Source organism: Chionomys nivalis, chromosome 7, assembly GCF_950005125.1.
Source record: "Chionomys nivalis chromosome 7, mChiNiv1.1, whole genome shotgun sequence".
Lineage (NCBI taxonomy): Eukaryota > Metazoa > Chordata > Mammalia > Rodentia > Cricetidae > Chionomys > Chionomys nivalis.
This window is the reverse complement of record NC_080092.1, coordinates 36,989,455-37,010,556: the sequence shown is the minus strand read 5'-3', so window position 1 is coordinate 37,010,556 and position 21,102 is coordinate 36,989,455. Positions and strand designations below refer to the sequence as shown.

Here is a 21,102-nt window from a genome sequence, read left to right as displayed (position 1 = left end):
TGTGGTGCCGGCCATCCAACCAGGAATCCGCGCCTGCCAAACACTCTACAGACCGAGTCACAACCCCCAGCCCGGTTTTGTGTGTTTTTGAGACAGAGTCTCAGGTAGCCAAGGCTGACCTTGAAATTGATGTGAAGCCCACGATGACCTTGAATCCCTGATCCTCTAGCTTCTCCTGCTTCAGCCTCACAGTGGGGACACAGGCTCCGCTGGTTTCTCACTTGAGCTCTCTCTTCTCCAAAGTTGTGTTATTCCCATTCCGAATGTTAGACTGCCCAACTTGCTTCACCTTGCTTATTTGCTCCACCTTAGGTCCCAGGCTTCACGGAAAAACCATCAAAACCTCTTGTGTACTGGAAGGTCCCCAAGGGTAGGGCAGGGCTGTGCGGCACCCACCTGTTCTCTTGGCTCTAGCTGCAGCAAGCACTCAATCAATGCTCACTGGGTGAAATAGCCAGAGAATACGTTTTCCAGTCAGACTTTTCTATTCTTTTTTTTTTTTTCAAGAGGCTTATAAGTCTCTGAACTAGTGACAGATTCCGAGTATAATATTTTTTAAGAACATTACAAATTACATTTTTTTTGATCAGAGTGGGTCTCAGGGATCAAATTCAGGTTTGGCAGCAAGCACCTTTGTCTGTTAAGCCAGCTCATTGGCTCCTGAAGATGAGCCTTAAAGAAGCTCAGAGAAGAACCTATGGACAGTTTGCTGTCTGCTCTGTGGCCACCAAGCAGGGAGCCATGTCTTGTTAAAGCCGGGCCACCTGTTTCCTAGGGACTCCCAGAGATGGCCGCTTTTCCACACAGACCTGAGTAGCAACTTGGTCTCCTTGGCCGACCCTCTTTGACCAGAGCGCACTCCCCAAGACCAAGGGAGCCACCTGCCCAGGTTTGGATTCCCAGCCCCACAATCTGCAAGCTGTATGACTCTGGGCGAAGCACTGTCTCTTCCGGGCTTTTCTTCCCTGCAAAGTAAGTGACTATGCCTGTGACCCAATAGCGCGGAAAGGCATGAAATTTGATCAGTCCCGGAAGGTCTCATCTTGGATCCTGACAAACCTCAATTTTCTGTTTCTCAACAAATCAGTAAGTAGCAAGAATGTGGAATAAAGTGTACGGAACAGGGCTTTAGCTTGACTCTAATTCTGATTTTCCGAGTCTCCTTCCGTCTGGAGGAATCAGGTCTGAGCCTGAACCGACCCAGGTAGGAGATGGCAGGTATCCCGGGAGAGCACCCTCCCCCGCACGCCCTTTCCCTGCTGCTGGTGACACCCAGACTCCAAAAGTGAAGCACCCGGGGTGGGGCGGGGCGGGGCGGGGCGGGCAGCGAGCGAACCCGATTGGTCCCTACATGCCACGTGTCCCCTGCCACGGTGAGCCCAGTCTGCGCTGCGGCTGCTGCTAGGCTAACGGGCTTCGAGCTGCGTCGTCTGTCCGCCCTGACCTAAGGCCTCCCCCGCACGGTGAGTGTGCAGAGTCGCTGCAGGGCACGAAGTCCATGGCTGCAGGGACCGGGGACCGGCATCTTGCTTGCTGGGTCCCTGCTGGGGTACGGCCACCCCGGAGTGTCGCGGTTGGGTGTGTCCCTGGAGGCAACCTGAGATGCAGGCGTGGGGTGACAGCGCCCCTGCGGGGGAGGGGAGATGGTGAAACCCCGGCCCCGCCGAGGGTGTGGTCCAAGGCTGGGGACGCCTGATCATTTTAATTTCACGGGTGGAAAAACTTGGGAAGACTGGAGACGCAGATCTAGGGACCCTCAGGGAAGGCTGTGAGTTGCCCAACTTTGAGAGTTTGAGGAATCCTCTCCTGCGCGCCGTTCCAGAGACTCCATGATGCCCACCTAGGAAGGACCAGCTGTCCATCCCAAGGGTTCTGATGGTCTGGCCCACATTGCGCCGCTGCTCACCTGTCGGGGAGCCACAGAAGCGCTTAGCCGGATGCAGAGGCCCCACTGTTTCTTCTGCTTCTCCTAAGCCAACCCCGCGCCTTTTCAAAGCTCCAGGGCCTTAGATGCTTTCTAATGACCTCGAATCCTGACCCGCCACCAATTTATAGTGTGACCTTGAGCCAGGCTCTTTCCCTCTCTGAGCCTCCCTCTCCCCTCTTTCTGGGTAAACAGTCACTGTGAAAGTGGGTTGCTCTGGCTGCCAGTACAGGTGTGGGCGGTGAAAAGCTCCTTTAGGAGAGTGAATCTGGCCTCTGCTTCCTCCTTCCCTCCCTGTCCTTTTGTCTAAACTCTGGTGGGTCTTCCCAGACACTTCCAAATTTGGGCATATGGCTCCTGGGTTTATAAGAGCTCTTGGTGTCCCCTGAGAATCTACCCTCCTTTCCTCTTCTCCTGCCCAGATCACATCTTGAGCTGCTGTCCCCACCCCCAGACAAGATAGCTTGACTTCAAAACCTTTCTTTCCCCATCTGTAACCATTTCTGCCCCGAGCTTTGCAGAAGACCCTGGGCAATTCTCCCTTATGTCCATGGGCTGCAGCTTGCCTGGGGCCCTTGGATGGGTCTCTTTTCTCTCTGGACCCTTGTGGCCCATAGCAGTGTGCTGAGGTGACTGCTACTTCCGGTGCTCCCCCCCCCCCACCGCCGCCCAATTCAACTGCTCTCAGATTTGGGAGTTGGGTGTGGCTGGGCATGGAGGGAAGGTCTTCATCCCCTTGCAGCTGTGACTGTCGCTCACCATGTCCCTTTACTTCCTGTCCTTTTGTTCATAAGCCTCCCTCTGCTGGGATACTGAACCAGTTTGCTGTGTCTGGGCAGGGGAATGCAGCTGTTGATGGACAGAACATGGACTTGCCCTGAGAATGGAGATGCTGGGGTTGGGGGTGGGGCTGGGAGTGGGGGACTGCAGCACTGGAGAGCTGCCAGAGACCATACAGACATCTGCACTGCAGCTCCCAGAGGAGTCCTGGACACCAGCCCCAGCCCCGCCCCATCTCTGCCCCTCCGCACACCAGCTGGGCACCTCCCCACCTTGATTCCTTCCTCCCTGGAGGAGGAGACCTGTACCCAAGCCCCCAGCTGGTAAGATGTGTTGGCTCTTTTAAAGTACCATTCAGGCTCAGTGGTGGCCCCAGGGCAATTCCTAGTCAACTTCTTCAAGAGACTTCCTGGGTGGGGTCAGAGCTGAGGATGTGGTCTCCACAGATTCCCCATTGGTGGGGGGGGGGGGGGAGGTAAGGGTTGTATCCTGGTTTGCTGCTTCTTGGCTTGGAATGAAGCCTCTTCTGTTTACATTCTGTATCCATTTGCATTTGGAATGCCCTCTCCTGGCGGACTGAGAAGCCCCCACTGAGGCTGGCCCTGCAGAGAGCTGTGTCAGCTTCCCGGTTCCAACATCTGTAAAAGGAGGACTGAACCCTTCATGTGGTATCAAGCCTGCAGATATGCAAGTGCCTCGCAAACTGTAGAGTGCTCTGTGTAGAGAAGCCAGTGCTGCCATGGTAACCTCAGCCGGTTGTGGTACTCAGGAGGCTACCTGAGCCTCAGGTTCCTCTTTCTGTTGTCCACATGCTCCTTAAAGTCATTGTCACTGATGGAACCCTTCCAGCTGAGCAGACTCAGGGAACCCTGGCTTTGTTGGATGCTGGAATCAGACCATTACAGAGATAGAGATACCCTAGTCCTCAAATGTAAAGAAGTGGCTAGAAACGTGGTCCCCTACCTAGGGGATGCCTCGGTTCCTTCCCCCAGGGTGGCATAAACTGTGTGTATCTGCAATCCCAGCGCTTGGGAGGTGAAAGATGCAGGATCTGGAAGTTCAAAGTTCAAGATCACTCTGAGCTACCTAGTAAGTTGGGTACAGGAGGCCCCATCTCAAAAAAAAAAAAAAAAAGGTGAAGCATCCTTGTAAGCCCTTGCACAACACTTTCTGTGCATGAACTTTCTGTGCAAGGTCCTTGTGTGCACACTCATCTTGTCTTCATTCTTGCCAGGTAGCCGATGGCTTTGTTTTAATTCCAGCAGAGGCAGTTGAATTTCTGAGTTTAAGGCCAGCCTAGTCTGCTACAGAGAGAGAGAGAGAGAGAGAGAGAGAGACCCTGTCTTCAAACAAACAAACAAAAAGTCTCAAATGTCTTTATTCTTTACACCTTAACCATAATCTTTATGAGAGTTAGGTTTTAAATATTTTTATTTACATGATTTATTTATTTGAATATGTACATATGTGCCAGGGTATGCATGTGGAAGACAGGCCATCTTTCCAGAAGTTGATTATCTCCTTCCATGTTGTGGATCCTGGATGGAACTCAGGTCAAAAGGCTTCTCACATGCTGAGTCATTTGGCTCCTGTTTTTACCCGTTTTCCATATGAGAAAAGGTCTCTCTTTTTGTTTGCCACTAGCCAAACAGAACTATCAAGGGCTCTCTTGTCTCTGCCTCCTATCCTGCAATAGGATGGTAGACTTGGGTTCTGAGGATTTGAACTCAGGTCCTTCCCGCCAAACAGCTTCTAAACAGCACCTTGGAGCTTTTACTTCAGGACTCCTGACTTCTGTGAGACTTTTATCATTCACAGAGTGACCTCACCCAGGATTCAAACCCACATCAGGCAGTTTCTGATCCTGGGGCAGTCAAATGACAAATGCCTGGGGCCCTGCCCAACTGGGGATCAATGACTGTTGGTCAGGAGTTGGAAGACACTGCTCTCGAAGAAACTTGAGTGTCTGGATTGGGGGGAAGGGCAAGAGAGGGATGCTCTATCCTACTGTGTCAGCTGGGATTTGGAGCTGCTCCTTCTGGCTGGGGGAAGCCCATAAAAAAAAGAGAAATCATTTTCTAGATTTACCTTTTCTTGGAGGTAGGAATAGAACCCATGGACTTACACAGGCTGGTTGAATAATCTACACTAAACTCCAGCCTGGGAGGAGTTTTGAAAACCAAAGCCTTCAAAGTACAGAAGACTTACCCCAGAAGGCTCCAAAACTTTCTGGCACACAGAAAGTTCTCAGACTCTGTTATTAAAATGGTTGTTTTTTGAGACTGGGTCTCATGAAGCTAATAGGTTTTCTGTACCCTGATAGTAGGCTTCTCCGCCGGCACAGTATGCCAGAGCAAGCCAAATTAAAAAGTAAAAGACTAGCTTTATTCTGAGCAAAGCAACTCCTGGGTGATTCCTCCAGCCCCCAGAGATGGAGGCGGGAGAAGGGGCATGAAAAATCACATGGCTGATCTAAGAGAAGGAGCTTAAATGCCCTGTGGGAAGGGTGAAGGGGTGGGTGTGGGTGGTGATGACCACAAGCTGGGTTTGCACCCAATTATAACACCTTAGGCAGGGATTGGCCACACACCCCTGCCTCCAAGAATACAGAACTGGGATTTTGGCGGTCTCTGTTGGAGATTCACCAAGAGAGCGGGGTTTGGAGAGAGAAATGCAGGCTTTCAAAGGAGCGAGCTGGAAGTCCCAGCCGAACAGTAGCCCAGGCTGACCTTGAACATCCTTTATCACTGATGGTGAATTTCTAATCCTCCAGCCTCCACCTCCCACATGCTAGGGCTACTTGTGTGTACTATCATGCCTGATTTATTCGGTGCTAGGGATCAAACCCAGGGCCTTCTGCATGCTGGACAGGTACTCTGCCAGCTGAGCTACATCCCAACCTACAACATGTAATTTTTCTATGTTATTTTAAAAGTGGACTGAAGGGTACGGAAGTGAGCAGTGAAATGGCTTAGCGGGTAAAGGCTCTTGCCACTAAGCCTGATGACCTGAGCTCAAGCCCCAGGACCCACATGGTAGAGGGAAAGAAACCAAATCTCACAAGCTGTTCCATCACACATATGTGCCCCCTCAAAAAAAAAAAAACTCTATCTAACCAGTGCTCATTTCTGTTTGTTTGTTTGTTTGTTTGTTTGTTTGTTTGTTTTTTGAGACAGGGTTTCTCTCTGGCTTTGGAGACTGTCCTGGAACTAGCTCTTGTAGACCAGGCTGGCCTCGAACTCACAGAGATCCGCCTGCCTCTGCCTCTGCTGGGATTAAAGGCGTGCGCCACCACCGCCCAGCCAATGCTCATTTCTTTTCCTCTGTAGTTATTAATGAGGAGACTTCAGTATTAGGCAGCCAGTGTGTGGGCACAGGAACCTTGGCCGTCCCAATCTCTGCCCTAGCCCCAGCTCCCACCAGTGACCCTAAGTTGCTAATACTTTTGTTGCTTTGTTTTGTTTTCTCAGGAGTCCCCAGTTAATCAGTAATTTTCTCTATGGACTTGGACAAGTTACTCAACTTCTCAGGTCATTTCCCCTCTGGTCACAGCATGGGGAGCAAAGCAATTTGGTTCAATGGTTCCATTTTTTTTCTTCCCCTGTGACTTCTCAATGGTGTCCCTAAAAAAACCTCTCATGGCTATAACTGGAGTTTTTATCATGTAAACCTGGACTTCTGCAGCCCTAGCTGGCAAGGCTCAGCCACCTGGTCCCAATAAACCAGTTAGAGACCAGTCATAGTAAATATATATATATATATATATATATATATATATATATATATATATTATATATTATATTAAAAGGAAGTTTATTCAATGTGACCAAGTTGGGAGGAAGAACAAGCTGAGGGAGGCTGCAACACAAGCCCATTTTTAGGATACTGACTTGAGCCTTAGGTCTGAAGAGAGGAAGAACTGGGGCAGGAGCTGTGCACAGTCAACTAATCCTGGTCTCCATGTGGTTTAGAGTTCAGTGTCTCCATTCTGGTTCTTCTAGATGGTTCATAGAAGCCATTATCTCTGTCCTTATCAATACCATTGCTTTAAGAGCTCATTCTGGTTCCTACTGACTGACCACTTCTGCCCCAGGGTAGAGTTTGCCCTCACGGAATGACTGGCCTCTCTTACAGTGTGATTTGTTCGGTACAGTGTTATTCCTTGGGAATCTAAGGTGACTCCAGAGGAGAGGTTCAGGACAGTACGTAGCTCTGTACTTCCAGCCAAAGTAAAGGAGAGAGACAGACAGACTCCAGATGAAGAGATGCCAGAAGATACCTTGGATTTGGTTTCCTTGTGAGCAGAGTGAGGGGTCAGTGCTTTTGAGGAAAAGCATCCTGGAAAGATTGGTTTCTTAGCCTCTTAGTGCAGGAACCTTTAGGAACGGCCCTCCGTGACCAGAGGCTCACAGCAGGCACAATAGCTGTGCCGTCGTGTCCCCCAGAAAGGGCCAAACCGTGAGTCACACGCAATAAAATAAAATGATCTTTTGCTCAAGGTTTTATTCTACTTACAATCAATGGACTAATCCAAGCAGTTATTAGTAACCAGCTCAAAACGGAATCGACAGCCACCGTCATATTGAGAAGACTATGCACTTAGAGGCAAAACTGGTTTTTCCACCCAAGGGGGAAGGGAGAGACAGTGGAATGTGCAAGTTATTAGAATGCTGTGTATGAATATACACACCTACATGTCAGTATCCTAAAAATGGGCTTGTGTTGCAGCCTCCCTCAGCTTGTTCTTCCTCCCAACTTGGTCACATTGAATAAACTTCCTTTTTTTTTAATATTTATTTATTATTTATTATTTATTATGTATACAATAGTCTATCTGTGTGTATGCCGAAGGCCAGAAGAGGGCACCAGACCTTATTACAGATGGTTGTGAACCACCATGTGGTTGCTGGGAATTGAACTCAGGACGTTTGGAAGAGCAGGCAATGCTCTTAACCACTGAGCCATCTCTCCAGCCCTAAACTTCCTTTTAAAATATATATATATTATGACTGGTCACCTACAACTCGCTGAGCTGTAAAGAGCCTGAAGACAGAAAAACTGGAATCAGATAACCCAGAAAAGTTTTCTTTGAAGAGAATTTTTTTTTCTTCCCCATGGTGCATTCATGGTCAGTGACCTCCAGCTACACAGGAATGGCAAATCCTCAATGGTTGACCACAAGCCAGTCAAGGGAGGGTGGTGTGGAGCATGTGGGGATTCCAAGGAGAGGAAATCTCCCTGGCTCCCCAGTTGAGATAACAGCTGAGACCAGTCAGTTGGTTCTCAACTTTGGTGGCTGCTATGGCCCTGAAACGTTAAGTTAATCTCTAAGGTTGGCCTTTGGTCATTTGGGGAAAAAAATCTTTAGGTAGTATTAATAAAGCTAGAACTCTGGTTTAGGTACTAGAAGATTGGGTAGAAAAATGATAGTGGTGGCCATTCCTGGCTTAGGGAGAGGAGAGGCCAGAAGCCATGAAGGATAGCCAAGGACCTTGAATGCTGGGCCTAGAGACCTGGCTTTGGAAGGCGCTGTAGGAGGGAGACTGCTTACAACCCTTTAAGCCCTTCTCTTTACACATACAGTTTGAAGTAGGGCTGATCCAAAGTTTTGATCATTTAAAAAGATAATTTATTATTGGTGCACTGTGGATGTGCGTGTGTGTGTGTGTGTGTGTGTGTGTGTGTGTGTGTGTGTGGAGAGAGAGAGATGCGTGTGGAGGCCAGAGGACATCTTTGTGGAGTCTGTTTTCCCCTTCCACCTTTCACGGTTCTGGGAATCAAACTCAGGTCACCAGGCTTGCATGGCAAGCGCTTTTACCTGTGAAACTGTCTTACTGACCAAGTTTTGTTTTGAGGCAGGGTCGTACTCTGAAACCCTGGTTACCCTGGAACTAACTACGTAGACCAGACTGGCCTTGAACTTACTGAGATCCACCTCTGCAGTTTCTGTCTCTGCAGTTCTGGAACTAAACGTGTGTGCCGTCACTCCTGGCTCTACCTGCCAGCTTTATCTTCATCTTTGAAATGAACTGAAATTATGCAGTTTAGGAGGGGAAAACCATAGCGATGACCTCTATATTGCATTAATATGCCAGGCACTCCAAAAGAGGCAAGGGAACCTGCCTGGGGGTGCACATCTGTAATTCCAGGACACAAGAGGCTGAGGGAGGGGGGTAACCTTTTCCAGACCAGCCTGGACTATATAATAAGGCCCTTCCTCAAAACAACAAAATCAAAAGATGGGGTGGGATGATGGAGCTCTGCAGTCAGGTAAACAAAGGAATAAGTTTGGGCTGCTAGGGGGTAAGAAGTGGCCCAGGCCTATAATGCATATGAAGTCTCTCAGTCAGGGTCACCTGTGGTCATTTCCATCTGGGCCAATCAGACCTCCATTGTCCTCCTATAGATAAGACCTCTCCTGTGCAGAACAATGCCTGTACTCGCTGTCTACTGACTGGGCAGGAGTGAACAGCTTCCTGCAAAAAAGCCCATGCTCTATTTGCAAAGGTCTGCAGTTCCTCTGAATGGCCAACTTGACATATGGCACGGAAATACATTTGGTTGACTGTGGGTGTGGCTCAGTTGGTAGAGTGCTTGGAAGCCAGCCCTGGGTTCAGTCTCCGGCACTGTATAAACTGGGTGCAGTGATGCGCGCATGCAACCCTAGCACTTGGGAGGTGGAAGCTTGAGGGTCACCTTATGTATCACCTGAGGACACATAGTGAGTTCAAGGCTAGGCTGGCATAGAAGAGACCCCGTATGGAGTAAAAAAATATTAAATAAAATTAAAAAAAGCAAAACTGTGCTAAAAAGAAACAGTCTGAGGCTAGAGAGATGGCTCAGTGGTTATGAGCACTTGTGAGTCTTCCAGAGGACCCAAGTTTGGTTCCCAGCACCCAGGTCCTTTGGCTCACAACTGTTATGGCTCCAGCCCCTTGGAATCCAACCCCCTCTTCTGATCTCCATACACTCACTCATGTGTGGCACACATTCACCCAGACAGACGTACACACCTAAGTGTAAATAAAAAGAAATATTTAAAAAGTTACTTGTGCAGGCCTGGAGAAGTGGCTCAGTGGTCAAGAGCACTTGTGGCTCTCACAGGGGATCCCAGCATCCACAGGGTGGCTCACAACCATCTCTAACTCCAGTCTCAGCATTCCCACGCCCTCTTCTGACCTCTTTAAGCACCAGATACACATGGGGTACACTTCCATACGTGCAGGCAAAACAGTCATACACATAAATAAATTGTAAAAAAGCATTTCAATTACTTTCAGGCAGGCTCTTTTGGTCTCCCTCAGAAAGGGTGGTTTTTGCACACTATCTTGCAAAGAAAACCTTACAGAGTTCCCATGTCTAAGTAGGAAATTTCTAAACTGAGGCAGAGAGGGAAGCAACTCAAGTGGTTCAAAGTCCTGAACAAGGTGTTTGCAGTGTCAGGATTTGAACTTGGGGATCTTGACTTCAAAGCCTTCATTACTTGCCATGTTAAACTTAGCCCAATAAAAACGATCATTTATTGTTTTTTTTTTTTCTGTGTGACAGACTAAGCATTTTTCATCTGCTGTGTCACAGTTCACATTGGAATTCCAATGTCTTTGCAGATACACAAACTGAGATTCAGTTTAAACAACTTATTACATAAGTCAGAGCTCAGGAGACACAGTGACCCCTGTCCATTCTCTCGGTTGGGCAATAGGACCCTGCCCCTGCCCCCACCCCCACCAAAGACCACAGTGGTCACCAGCTACCAGGCAGGGCAATGGAGATAGCCACCCAGGAAGAAGCCATCCAGGTCACTGTCCAGAGGGAGGGGTTTTCAGGAACGGTTCAGTTGCTTGGGTGGTCAGATGAAAGAGACTTAGGGCTCTGAGGAGAGAGAAGCCAGTTTTAACCAGTCTTGAGCATCTTTTTCAGGTAAGTTGGTAAAACTTACAGATTGAGGGAGGGCCGAGGAGTCCTGGGATCTGGAGAGAACCTTCCCGGTGTTCTGTCGTGGAAAGGGCTCACTGAAATATAGAGAAATCGTTTATATTGACTATGGGGTTTCCCAAAGAGGAGAGCTGTGCATTGACCTCATTTCATTAAGTCCCAGAGAGGGAACTCAGCAGGAATCACATACCCTGGGCCTGTCCCCAGCTGTGTGACATGGGACTGTAGGCAGGGCTGCTAGCTGAGTCCTGGCCATCTTGAAAAAGGCTTGGAGGTCAGATGGTTCAGGCCTCAGCTAGGATCCTGGGCCAATGGCTGTTTAGCCAGTCTGAAGCATGTGGTGTAGGTTGTCATGGGAGGGGCCCCAGTGCTCAGACAGCCACCTCAGTGCTTCAGCCTTTAGCTTCCCTGTTGGAATGAACTGGACTAATCCTCTGGACTTCAATCTAAACGTTAAATGATCAAAGAAACTCACTTTCCACATACGCAGGAGGCAGGCCCACAACGGGCCCACAGAAACTGCCCTTGGAGTTTCCCCCAAAGGCATGGTGGCCTCTCCTTGGAGTTGGCTCTCTGTGGAAAGGGGCTGTTGTCCAGATGGGCCTGGGCGCCAGCCAGCTGCTGAAGTTTCCAGCAACCACGCCAAAAGAAAGTGCCTCGGCCTTCAAGTGACAGGTCCCAGCCCTCCCACCCTCATGTCAGCTCACTTCCTGGGCCTCTTTCACTCCCCGGGTCTCTGGCAGTTTGGGGGTTGGTTCCTTCACCAGCTGCCCCTTGGGTCTCCAGGCTTGGGGAAACCCCAGAGCTGTTTCTGGGCCCAGTCCTGGAAGTCACCCCTTCTCATGTGAGGTTTCCATTTCCTGGTGAGAGCTGCCCTTTTATAGCAAGGGGCCCCTGGTTGCCCGGGCAACAGCAGGGTTTCCTGTAGCTGAGCTTCAATCACAGTCAGATCTCTGTCTGTGCCCCCTCCCGCCCCCCACGCCAGCTTTACCAGATCACTGCTCCTTGCTGACTGCCGGACTTCAGCAGAGGCAATATGGGGGCAAACTGATAAAGTCCCTGTACCTAAGGCCCCACCAGTACAATAAACCACCACCCCTGATGTGTCTGCTCTATGCTGGAAGTGATTCAGGTCCCATCCCCCAGCAGTTTGTGCTTAGCATAACCTTGAACTCAGAAATGGGCGCTAAGCCCCAGTCACAGACCTTAAAACTGTCAAGGGAGCCGTCTCCTAAGTTAGGGGATGTGTAGGGCTGGAGAGTGCTGAGTTGCAGGTCTCTGTGGTTCCCTCCTTTCTAGTTCATTCCTTGCAAGTAAGTTATTTTTGCTCTTACAAAGCAGTTTGGAGCTGCTTTAAGGCGGTCCACGTACGCCTGCCGCTCCTAGTGGCGGTCAGTGGCCCTCCATGGTTCCCGATTGCTTAACTTGCATCTCCTGCCCTTCTGCTGAGTGCTCGTGAGCTCAGTTCAGCCCTGCGCCCGCTTCGCTTCCCCTTTTCATTTATTTATAAATTTATTTATTTATACACCTGTGTCCCAACTTCGTTGTAGCTCTTGTCCCTGACACCTCCAACCCATAGTCCTTCCCCGGTTTCAGTAAGCTATTTCAACCTGTTTGTTCAAGTTTCCCACCGTGGCGATGGCCGTGTTCCACCAGAGTAGAGCCAAGTCTTCACAGTGACCTCAGGTCATCCATCCTTTCACCATCCTTCTGTCTGCTGCCACCTCAGTCACCTCAGTCACATTGACCTCTGTGTTGCCTCTTAACCCAGGCATCTGTATGAGACCTCTGGCTGGCTGCCCAGGGTTACATCCCATTGCCTTTTGTCACCAGGTGCTTCTTGTAATCCATGTGGGTGCATTTTATCACTGGGACTGCGAAAATGGGAATGTCCAGTCTTGAGTATGTCCTGCTGTGTTCTCGGGGTTCAGGGCATTGCTGGCTGGGGTAGATAATGGGTGAATGAGACATACCCAAGCTGAGATGATGTCCTCAGAGAGGCACCCAGGAACTCCTGCTTTTTCCCATTTGTATGGGAGAAGGCCTGGCTGGGAAGTCATTCTCAGTGGCTTGGAACAAGGGTGCACAAAGCGCATGTAGCACACAGGGGCTCTGGATTCCGGAGTTCTAAATGGTTTGACTTTGGACCAAATGTGGTACCTGGCCCTGGTTTCCTGTCTCTTACAAAGAGCACCTGCTGCCTGTAAGGACTGCTAAAAGGATTAAGGGAGATACCAGGCACACAGCAGGGCCTGGGTCAGTGCTAGGTCAGTGGTCATACCCAGCCTCCATTCTCCAGGTTCCTTTCCCACCCTGCTAAGACTGGCTGTACAGTATCTAATCCAGCCACTATACCCTGAAAAACAAAGTTCCTGGCTCCACCAGGTCTCTGGGTATGAGAACAAAAGGGAAAATGGGGGGGGGGATAAAACAGAGAGTTAACAGAGTCCTGGAGTGGTCTCTCAAGTTTTCTTTGTCTTTCCACAGTGGTTTCTGCTACAGAACCTGAGACCATGGCCAAAACAGCACAGGTAAGGGTCTCTCCTTCTCAGTGTCCTACCCTTAGGTCTGGGAACCCTAGCATCAGTAGGCCAGAGTCTCAGGTACCTTCAGCTAAGGGTCCTCAGCTAACCCCTGGTACTTCAGGTAACCCCTGGTACTTTCAGCCCTAAAGGACTAGAAGTGGCTGTAAATTCACAGCTCTTCCTATGCAAGTCGCCAGAAGTGATGCACAATATCCCAGGTACAAAAGGATGCGAATTGACTCAAATACTGGGAAGTGCAGGGCTTCGGGACTGGTTGGATCCAACTCTTAGATGGCAGAGTGAGGATTCTGCTTTGGTGGGTAGCTCTTTCTAGATTGCTTCATTCCTGAGAGGTTCTTTCTTGCCTGCCATGGGCATCATGCACCTCTAGGCTTCTGTTATCCGGTCTTCAGAGACCCAGATACAATAGTGCAACTTATTTTCAGTGGTTCTGGGTTTTATCCTCATTGGCCGGGTTTGGGTTACATGTTTTTTAGAGTGGGGAGTTGAAGTGACCCCACCAGAACTATGGGACCCCAGGAAGGGAGATGGGCAACTAGATGGGCACTAGATCGCAATGAGGGGTGTTTATGCCCCGAAGGGTTATGTTTTCCAGGCTGGGAAGATCATGACCTCAGTCTTTCATGCTATCTGGCCACTTTATTGGGTGATAGAATTTGAGACCACATGAAACATTCTCTCCTATGTGACTAAGTGAGGTATAAGGGCTTCCTCTGTGTCAGTCAGGGCTTGCCTGAGAAGGGGTCCCACTTGGCTACCCTTACAGTGCAAACCTGGTGCTGGAAGGGGAGGATGAGCTGAGGGACCCCCAGCAGATCCCCTTTTGTTGTTTACTTCATCTCTAGAACTTCCGGTCACAGAGCAGGCCTCTTACCCACTGGCCGAACTGAGAGCTAATTTCACATCATCCCTCCTTGTGACGTGACTCGCAGTGTACCGAGGAGCTGCAGCTTGCAGAGAGTCGTGTTTATATGATGCAAGACAGACTCTAAGTAGCTCTTGCACAGCTTCCCCCCACGCCCCTGAGGAGCAGCATGCTTTGTCCCATAGCCTCTCTGATCAGGCCGACTGGAAAGAATATTCCTTGTTGTGCAGAAAGCTCCAGGACGGGAGCTGCTGCTGCTTCCTTCTTCCTGTGTGTGTGCACGGGCAGGAGCTGGGAGGCACTTACCTTGCAGGGTTCTGAATGACTCAAATGACAAGTCAAGCTGGAAGATTGTTCGGGCCAAGACTTGGGGTTCAGAGGTTTGGGCAAGGGCCAATAAACCAAGCAAGTTTCAGGGGGGTTGGGTGTGAATGCAAGTCAGACATCCTTGCGTCATGCTTTGGTGGGACATGAAAAAGGTCTGGAGCCAGCAGGAGGGCACCCTCTTTGGGTTAAGAGGCTTTGAAAAACAAGAGGGGTCTGGGGCAGACTGGCTGGATCAGAAGGCCAGAACTGAGAAAGAATCCAGTGTATTCGGGGCAAAGGGTAATTCTGGGTGCCTGCCAGGCAGAAACCTCAACAGGGAGAAGCTTGCTGAAGACAGGGCAGTGTGAAGAAGGAATTTTGTCTATTGCCTGCTCTTAGCACCGTCTGCAGTACGCTTCCCCCCACACACGCACGTGTGCACACCCACACACCCTTGCAGAAACACAGCACATTGTTCACAATCCTTGGGTCCAGTCACCTTAGCTCCTTCCATCATGATGACGGGTCCTTCCTGTCACCTTCCAAAGAACTGAACTTGGAAGGAAGGCCCCAGGAGACGTGGCTCTGTGGCCTGTTTAGTAGTGAGATTTGGTATTGAAATGCAGTAACAAATACAAAACCACTTTGCAGACAGGGAGAGAGGGGTGGGTGTCCTGGGATCCCAGCAGCTGCAGGATGAGGTGGGTACCAGAGCTGGCTATGGTTGCTGTCTGCTAGAGTTCCCGTATAGGCAATGATCTGTCTAGGTAATGTGTATCTGCATTCTAGGAGGCCCAGGACACCTGCAGTAGCTGGGGTGGGGCCTCACAGGCTGGAGCCCCAGGGCCCAGGCTGCTCACCACCTGGCAGCGGGGTCTGCTAAATATTTCAGGGTGGAAAGCTTTCTCCCCCACTCCCTCCATCCTGGGTATCTGCTTCCAGAATCCTATCTGCATGGGGTGGGACAGGCTGGTTACAGGTGGCCGGGGCAGCTGCACAGATGGCATTTAGGAATATAAACTTCCATAATGGGGTGAGCCATGGTCTGTGGGAGCTAGGCCTAGATGGTTTGAGGGAATGTTTCTATAGCTTTATGTTAGCAGCTAGAGCTAAGTCCCATTTTGCTTGCAGTGCCCATGACTGTGGAGCTAGCGGGCAGGCAATGAGAAGACTTCTCCATCCTTGTGCAGAGCTGCATGGGGGACTGAGCTAGATCCCCACTTAGTTTCTCTCTGGGAACGCTTTGGCCAAGCCTATGTGGGCCATTAGCCACCCTTCCCTGGTGTCACCTTGATTGTTTTATCTTCAGCCCAAACAGCACAAGAACCCAGCCACTCCATCCACAGCGGGAGAAGGACAGAGACAAAGTAGCCACAATAGGGAGGGCAGCATGCCTGGTGCTCTGTCTTTTGCCCCACAGCCTGGCAGATGCCTCTTGTCTCCCCCAAGCCCTGTAGTGACATTTCATTTTTATTTTAATAAATAAAGCTTGCCTGAAGATCAGAGAGTAAAACAGCCCCACTGGTCAGCCTTACAGACCAGGCAGTGATAACACACATGTTTAATTCTAGTAGCCACACTAATTGCCATAGAAACCAGGCGGTGCATGCCTGTAATCCCAGTGGTGCATGCCTTTAATCCCAGAACTAAAGAGGGAGGATTACAAGACAGAAGGAGACAGCTCTTAGTTTCAGTCTCGTTCTGAGATTCCTGGAGGCAGGATCGCCATTTTCAGACTGAGGACAAGGTAAGAGCCAGTGGCTAGCTATTTTGCTTTTCTGACCTTCAGGTTGAACCCCAATTTCTCTCTCTAAGTTTTTATTAATTGTGCTTCACAGCCCCTGTAGGCAACTTCTAATCTTATGGTCATTGACCTTGGGCATCTGACTGTGAGCTTTCAAGAACCATCTCAGAATCTATCTTGGCACTTATTACCTCTAACATGAGCCTTGTAATGATTAATCTCAGTTGTCAGCTTAATGAGATCCAGATGCACCTAGGAAACGGTCTTCTTGGCATGCCTATGGAAGGATTCTCTTCCCCGTCCACCCCCCCCCCACACACACACACTTTATGTAGCTCTGGCTGGCCTGGAACTCACTGTTTAGACCAGTCTGCCTGCCTCTGCCTCCTGAGGCCTGGGATTAAGGGGGTGCACTTACCATGTAGTGCCCTACCTGACTGAGTTCTTACAGGTCCCTGGGCTAAGCACCTAGCAGATTCTCAGTGAGAGATGGATGGATGGATGGATGGATGGATGGATGGATGGATGGATGGATGGATGGATGGATGGATACCTTGGTAGGTAGATGGAATGGCAGATAGACAGATTGATAGATACATGAACAGACAAACAGATAAATGAATGGGAGGATAGATTGAGCATAAATTGGCAATGTGTGCATTGGTAGGTAGATAGGCAGCTGAATAACAGATGGATGAGTAGGTGTCTCTAGTTTCCCTGGAAACAAGAATCTCCGTGTGAGAAGCCTTTGGAGTCTAGGCGTGGTGGGACACTGATGCCTGTTTATAGCTTGAATGTGGGTCACCCTGACACAGAGAAGAAACAGGTCTCTGAAAGCTGCCATCCCAGCAGGGGAGTCAGACAGTGCAGGACAATCGTTCCATGTTTAGTCTTCAAGAAGAGATAGGTGGGGGGTCATTAGCTGAGGAAGAACCCCTAAGTTATATGATGGTCACTCCTTCCCTTAGGATCTGCCACACCATTCTGGCATCTGGCAGGAAGGGAGAAAGCTTGATTTGCTAGAAACAGCCATTTTGACCTTCTCAGTCAGACCTCTGACATGCTGGCTGGTCACATGTCACTTGTACTCTCTATTTGGGGTCTTTGAAATTTTAAGATCCATTACCTTTTTTCTCCAAGTGAGCCCGAGAATTGGTGGCAAGGAGTTTGGAGCTAGAGAGATAAAGGACATGTGGACTCAGGCAGGTGGAAAGAAAAACATCATGAGTCATGGCAGCAGCTGGCTGCCCCAGATAGACCCCAGAGGACCTGACTCCCAGAAAGCTATTTCAAAGTTGGACACTCCATTGCTAGTCCCAGCATCTCCAATGCTAAGCAATGGTGCTAGGAATCCAGGCTAAGAAGTCAAGCTGCCCTCCCCTTACCTGCCTCCCTCTTCAGCATTCTTCACCTCAGTCCTTCATTCAACTCAGTTACATTTAGCAAGCACTCTCTGGTCTCCATTGCTAAGCCTGTGCTGGGTGTAGGGATCCACTCTGTCCTGTGCGGTCATGTCCTGTTCATGACAGCTCCTGTCCTTGTGGAGTCAAGAGTCTAAGGACCAGATGGTGGTGTCGCTCACCTGTAATCCCAGCACTCAGGTGGCAGAAGCAGGTGCATCAAGAGTTCAAAGGTGAGCCTTGGCTACTTAGTGAGTTCAAGACCAACCTTGGCTACATGAGACCTATGTCAAACAAACAAACAAAACTCCCAAAAGGATCAAGAGGAAGGAAGGTTAGACTAAAAGTCTTTAAGGCCCTTAGCAAAGCAGACATTCTGGTTCCCTCTGCTCCCTTTTTCTCCACCCTAGAAGCTAATGGTAATTATTTTCTGACATTGCTAGACCAGGATAGACAGAGAGAAACACCAGATGGTTAGAAGGTAAAATTCCAGCTGGACACTGTCTTTTTTTCTGACAGCAGGGACTTGAGGGTCTCTTCTGGCCAGTCTCTGAGCCATGCACAGACCAGGCCTGACACTGGACCTCAGGTCCCTGGATCAGGCTATCCAGGGTGGCACTATGCAAATGCAAATGTAGCAGGTGGGCCTCAGAAGGGCTGAAGAGGGCAGAGAGAATCTAGGCAGGAGGTGGGGCCAGCATGTGCCATCCTTTGCCTTGTCTCTTGCTTTGCCCAGGCCTGAGATCAGATTGCAGGGGATTCCCAAATAGGGAATTGCGAGAAGAAGGTGTGTCCCTTGGAGCACTTTAAATAGTCGCCCTGCACCCACACACGCATACCTCTGAAGAGTCAGCTTCGGTGACCGATGGCAGAGGGCAGACAGATGTCTGGCTGGACTCTGTGGGAGAAGCCACCAGGGGACACAGGACCATGGGAGGACTCCGGCTTTGCCTGTCCTTGTCTCGCTCGTTAAGACACAGTCTGTGGGCTCCTCAGCCTCCCGCTGCTCTTCCATCTACAGAACCTTTTATAATCTCTTTCTGGAGCTGGTGTTGGGCTTAGCTGTTTCCTCTATACTGTGCCTCTTTCTTTAGGTGTTTACATAACCATTTATGGTTTCATCTCTGTCACTGGGCGAGGGGCTCAACAAAATTCGATCTTCGGTTTTTTTGAATCTTCAGCCCTTGGCCCAGGGCCTGGCACAAACTGTGTGCTGTGTGCCTGCCCAGCGACAGGCCGTGTGTACTGGATTGACCAGGTGGTTCTCCCAGACCCCATGTTTCTCCGTACTGTAAAGCTGACCCACATCTGACTCCTCCGTGAACAGTCCATTGTGCATTCAGCTTTGATCTGATGTCTGAGGTCCGTTGGCTCTCCGCCTTCCTCTTCTGGCCTGCAAGGACCCTGCCAGATTATCCTTAGATGCCAGTTCACAGCTCAGTTTACTGGGCCCCCAGGACCAGTGCTCATCTTGGCATTGAAATCTGAGAGTAGCTCTGGGTCCCCTGAGTACTTGGCAGCTGTTAGGTTTGTGCAGCTGAGGGGAATAGGGAAGAGGGCCGTGGTCTGTGGGACTCCTTCTCAGGGTTTGTAGATGCCACCTTAAACACGGCCACAGTGGCTAATATAATTGTGTTCATGGAGATAAGAGGCTTTGTAAACTGTAAAATGCCGTGAAAAATGGTTAGGAGTACTGGGAAGGTGGCTCAGACCTCCTCAAAGTACTCGCTAGGTAAAGCATGAGGACCTGCATTCAAGCCCGAGAACCCAGACTCCACCCCTCTGCAAAAACAACAACAACAAAAAGCAGCATGGTGGTATGTCCTTGTAATAGCAGTGCCGGGGAGGCAGAAACAAGTGAATCCCTGGGGCCCAGTGGCCAAGCCACCTATGATAGGTGAGCCCCAGGCCCCTGAGAGACCCTCTCTCAAAAAATAAGGTAAGCCAGGCATGGTAGTTCATGCCTTCAATCCTAGCAGAGGCAGGTGGATCTCGGGAGTTCGAGATAAATTTAGTGTACATAGTAAGCTCCAGGACAGCTGGGACTCTGTAGAAAGAGCCTTGTCTTGAAAAACAAAGAACTCAAAACAAGATGTATAGCCTGGCAAGATGTCTCAGTGGGTAAAGAGGCTTGCTACACAAGCCTGCCATCCTAAAGGTGGAAAGAGAGAGCATCCATCTAAGGCGGAAAGAGAGAACCGGCTCCACCAAGCTGTCCTTCACATGTGCATCGTGGCTGACACATACCCACCCTCTAAACACAGTAATGATGAACTTTTAGCCATTCTTAACAAAAATAAATAAATAAGGTAGGACAGGAGGACAGAGTGTGAGGGTGCAGGCTTTTAACCCCAGCGTTTAGGAGGCTGGAGGGGGGTGGATATTTCTGTGAGTTCAAGGTCAGCATAGTCTACAGAGCAGTCTTAGCCAAGGTAGTGAGACCCTATCTCAAAACAAACAAAAACATCAAAGACGACACTTGAGAAACAACACCTATGGCTGTCCTCCAGCTACACACACACACACACACACACACACACACACACACGAGACTCTTATCACTCACAGGGATCATTTCCAGCCCTGCCATTCAGCCAGGCTTTTTAACCTCTCCTGCTGGTGTTAGGTGATGAAGGGTGATGAGCCGTGGCCACGCCGCCCTCCCTTGGAGGATGGCACTGTCTTTTGAGGAGTCAGCCACTCCCTTCCCAGGTGACCTCAGATGACCTCCGGGAACAGAGCTCAGCCAGAACCAGAGCTAGGGTCTGACCTGGGTCCAGGTCCAAGGTTGGGACTCACCCTCTGCTTTTCTCTCCACAGGGCACGATGTACCGAGGCTCCATCCATGACTTCCCAGACTTTGATGCAAATCAGGATGCTGAGGCTTTGTATACAGCCATGAAAGGCTTCGGTGGGTGTCGGCCACCCAAGAGTGGGTCCCATGGGGAAGAGGGTGCATGGGAGGAGCCATCTGTTAGTAGTCTGTGACTTTTCCTAGAGAAACACAAACAGACCTTAGTCTATCCAGTTAAGGCACCCCAACAAACCAAAGACACCATTCCATTCATCTAGTTTGATGAACCAGTGGGTTTATTAGGGTTACTTACAGTAGCATAGGTGACTCCTATGCATGACTGACAAGGCCACTTTCCTGGAAAACTGCATCCTTAGTACCCCCTGCCCAGCTTGCAGGCAGCTCCATCAGCGAGGCTTCCCTGTCCCTAGCCATTGTTACTGTTTTTATAATCCTGGGGAAGAGCCCCATGGTCCATGTCGCAGTCTGTGATTTCTGAATCCACTAAGATCCCAGAACTTCTGAGCCCTGTAAATTTCATGAGCATCTATGCTTTAAAAGCCTTCCTCCTCCGTCCTTGAGAGAACGTCCAGGCCCGTGGAAAAGGCTACACAGTAACTGTTGATGGGGGAGGAGCCTGGAATGTGGTTTTGTTTTGTTTTGTTCCTGTTGCTAGGGGTTGGACCCAGAATCTCTTGCACGCTAGACAAGTGCTCTGCTTTGTAGCTGTGTGACTAGCTTATTTAATTAATTTTTTGTCTTTTTCATATTTTATAAATTCTCAATAAAATGTCAAACCAAAAAAGTA

The 21,102-nt window shown here is 49.7% G+C and overlaps 1 protein-coding gene and 1 long non-coding RNA gene across 3 annotated transcripts in view; one reads left to right on the top strand and one right to left on the bottom strand.

Moving 5' to 3' along the window:
• Positions 1-1,369: 1,369 nt before the first annotated feature.
• The window catches only part of Anxa6 (annexin A6), a 54,315-nt gene continuing 34,582 nt past the window's right edge, over positions 1,370-21,102 (top strand). Inside the window, exons 1-3 of one of the 2 annotated variants that reach the window (XM_057773273.1) lie at positions 1,370-1,463; positions 13,127-13,170; positions 20,321-20,411. In XM_057773273.1, coding sequence (XP_057629256.1) covers positions 13,153-13,170; positions 20,321-20,411 — 109 coding nt within the window. In that variant the 5' untranslated portion in view covers positions 1,370-1,463; positions 13,127-13,152. The remainder of the gene's footprint in view (positions 1,464-13,126; positions 13,171-20,320; positions 20,412-21,102) is intronic. The other variant, XM_057773274.1, reaches the window with a different exon arrangement.
• LOC130876717 (uncharacterized) lies at positions 9,866-20,894 on the bottom strand. The gene is made up of 3 exons (XR_009057343.1): positions 20,608-20,894; positions 20,300-20,494; positions 9,866-10,716 (listed from the first exon to the last, which is right to left on the bottom strand). It is a non-coding gene; the product is annotated as an uncharacterized LOC130876717 (long non-coding RNA).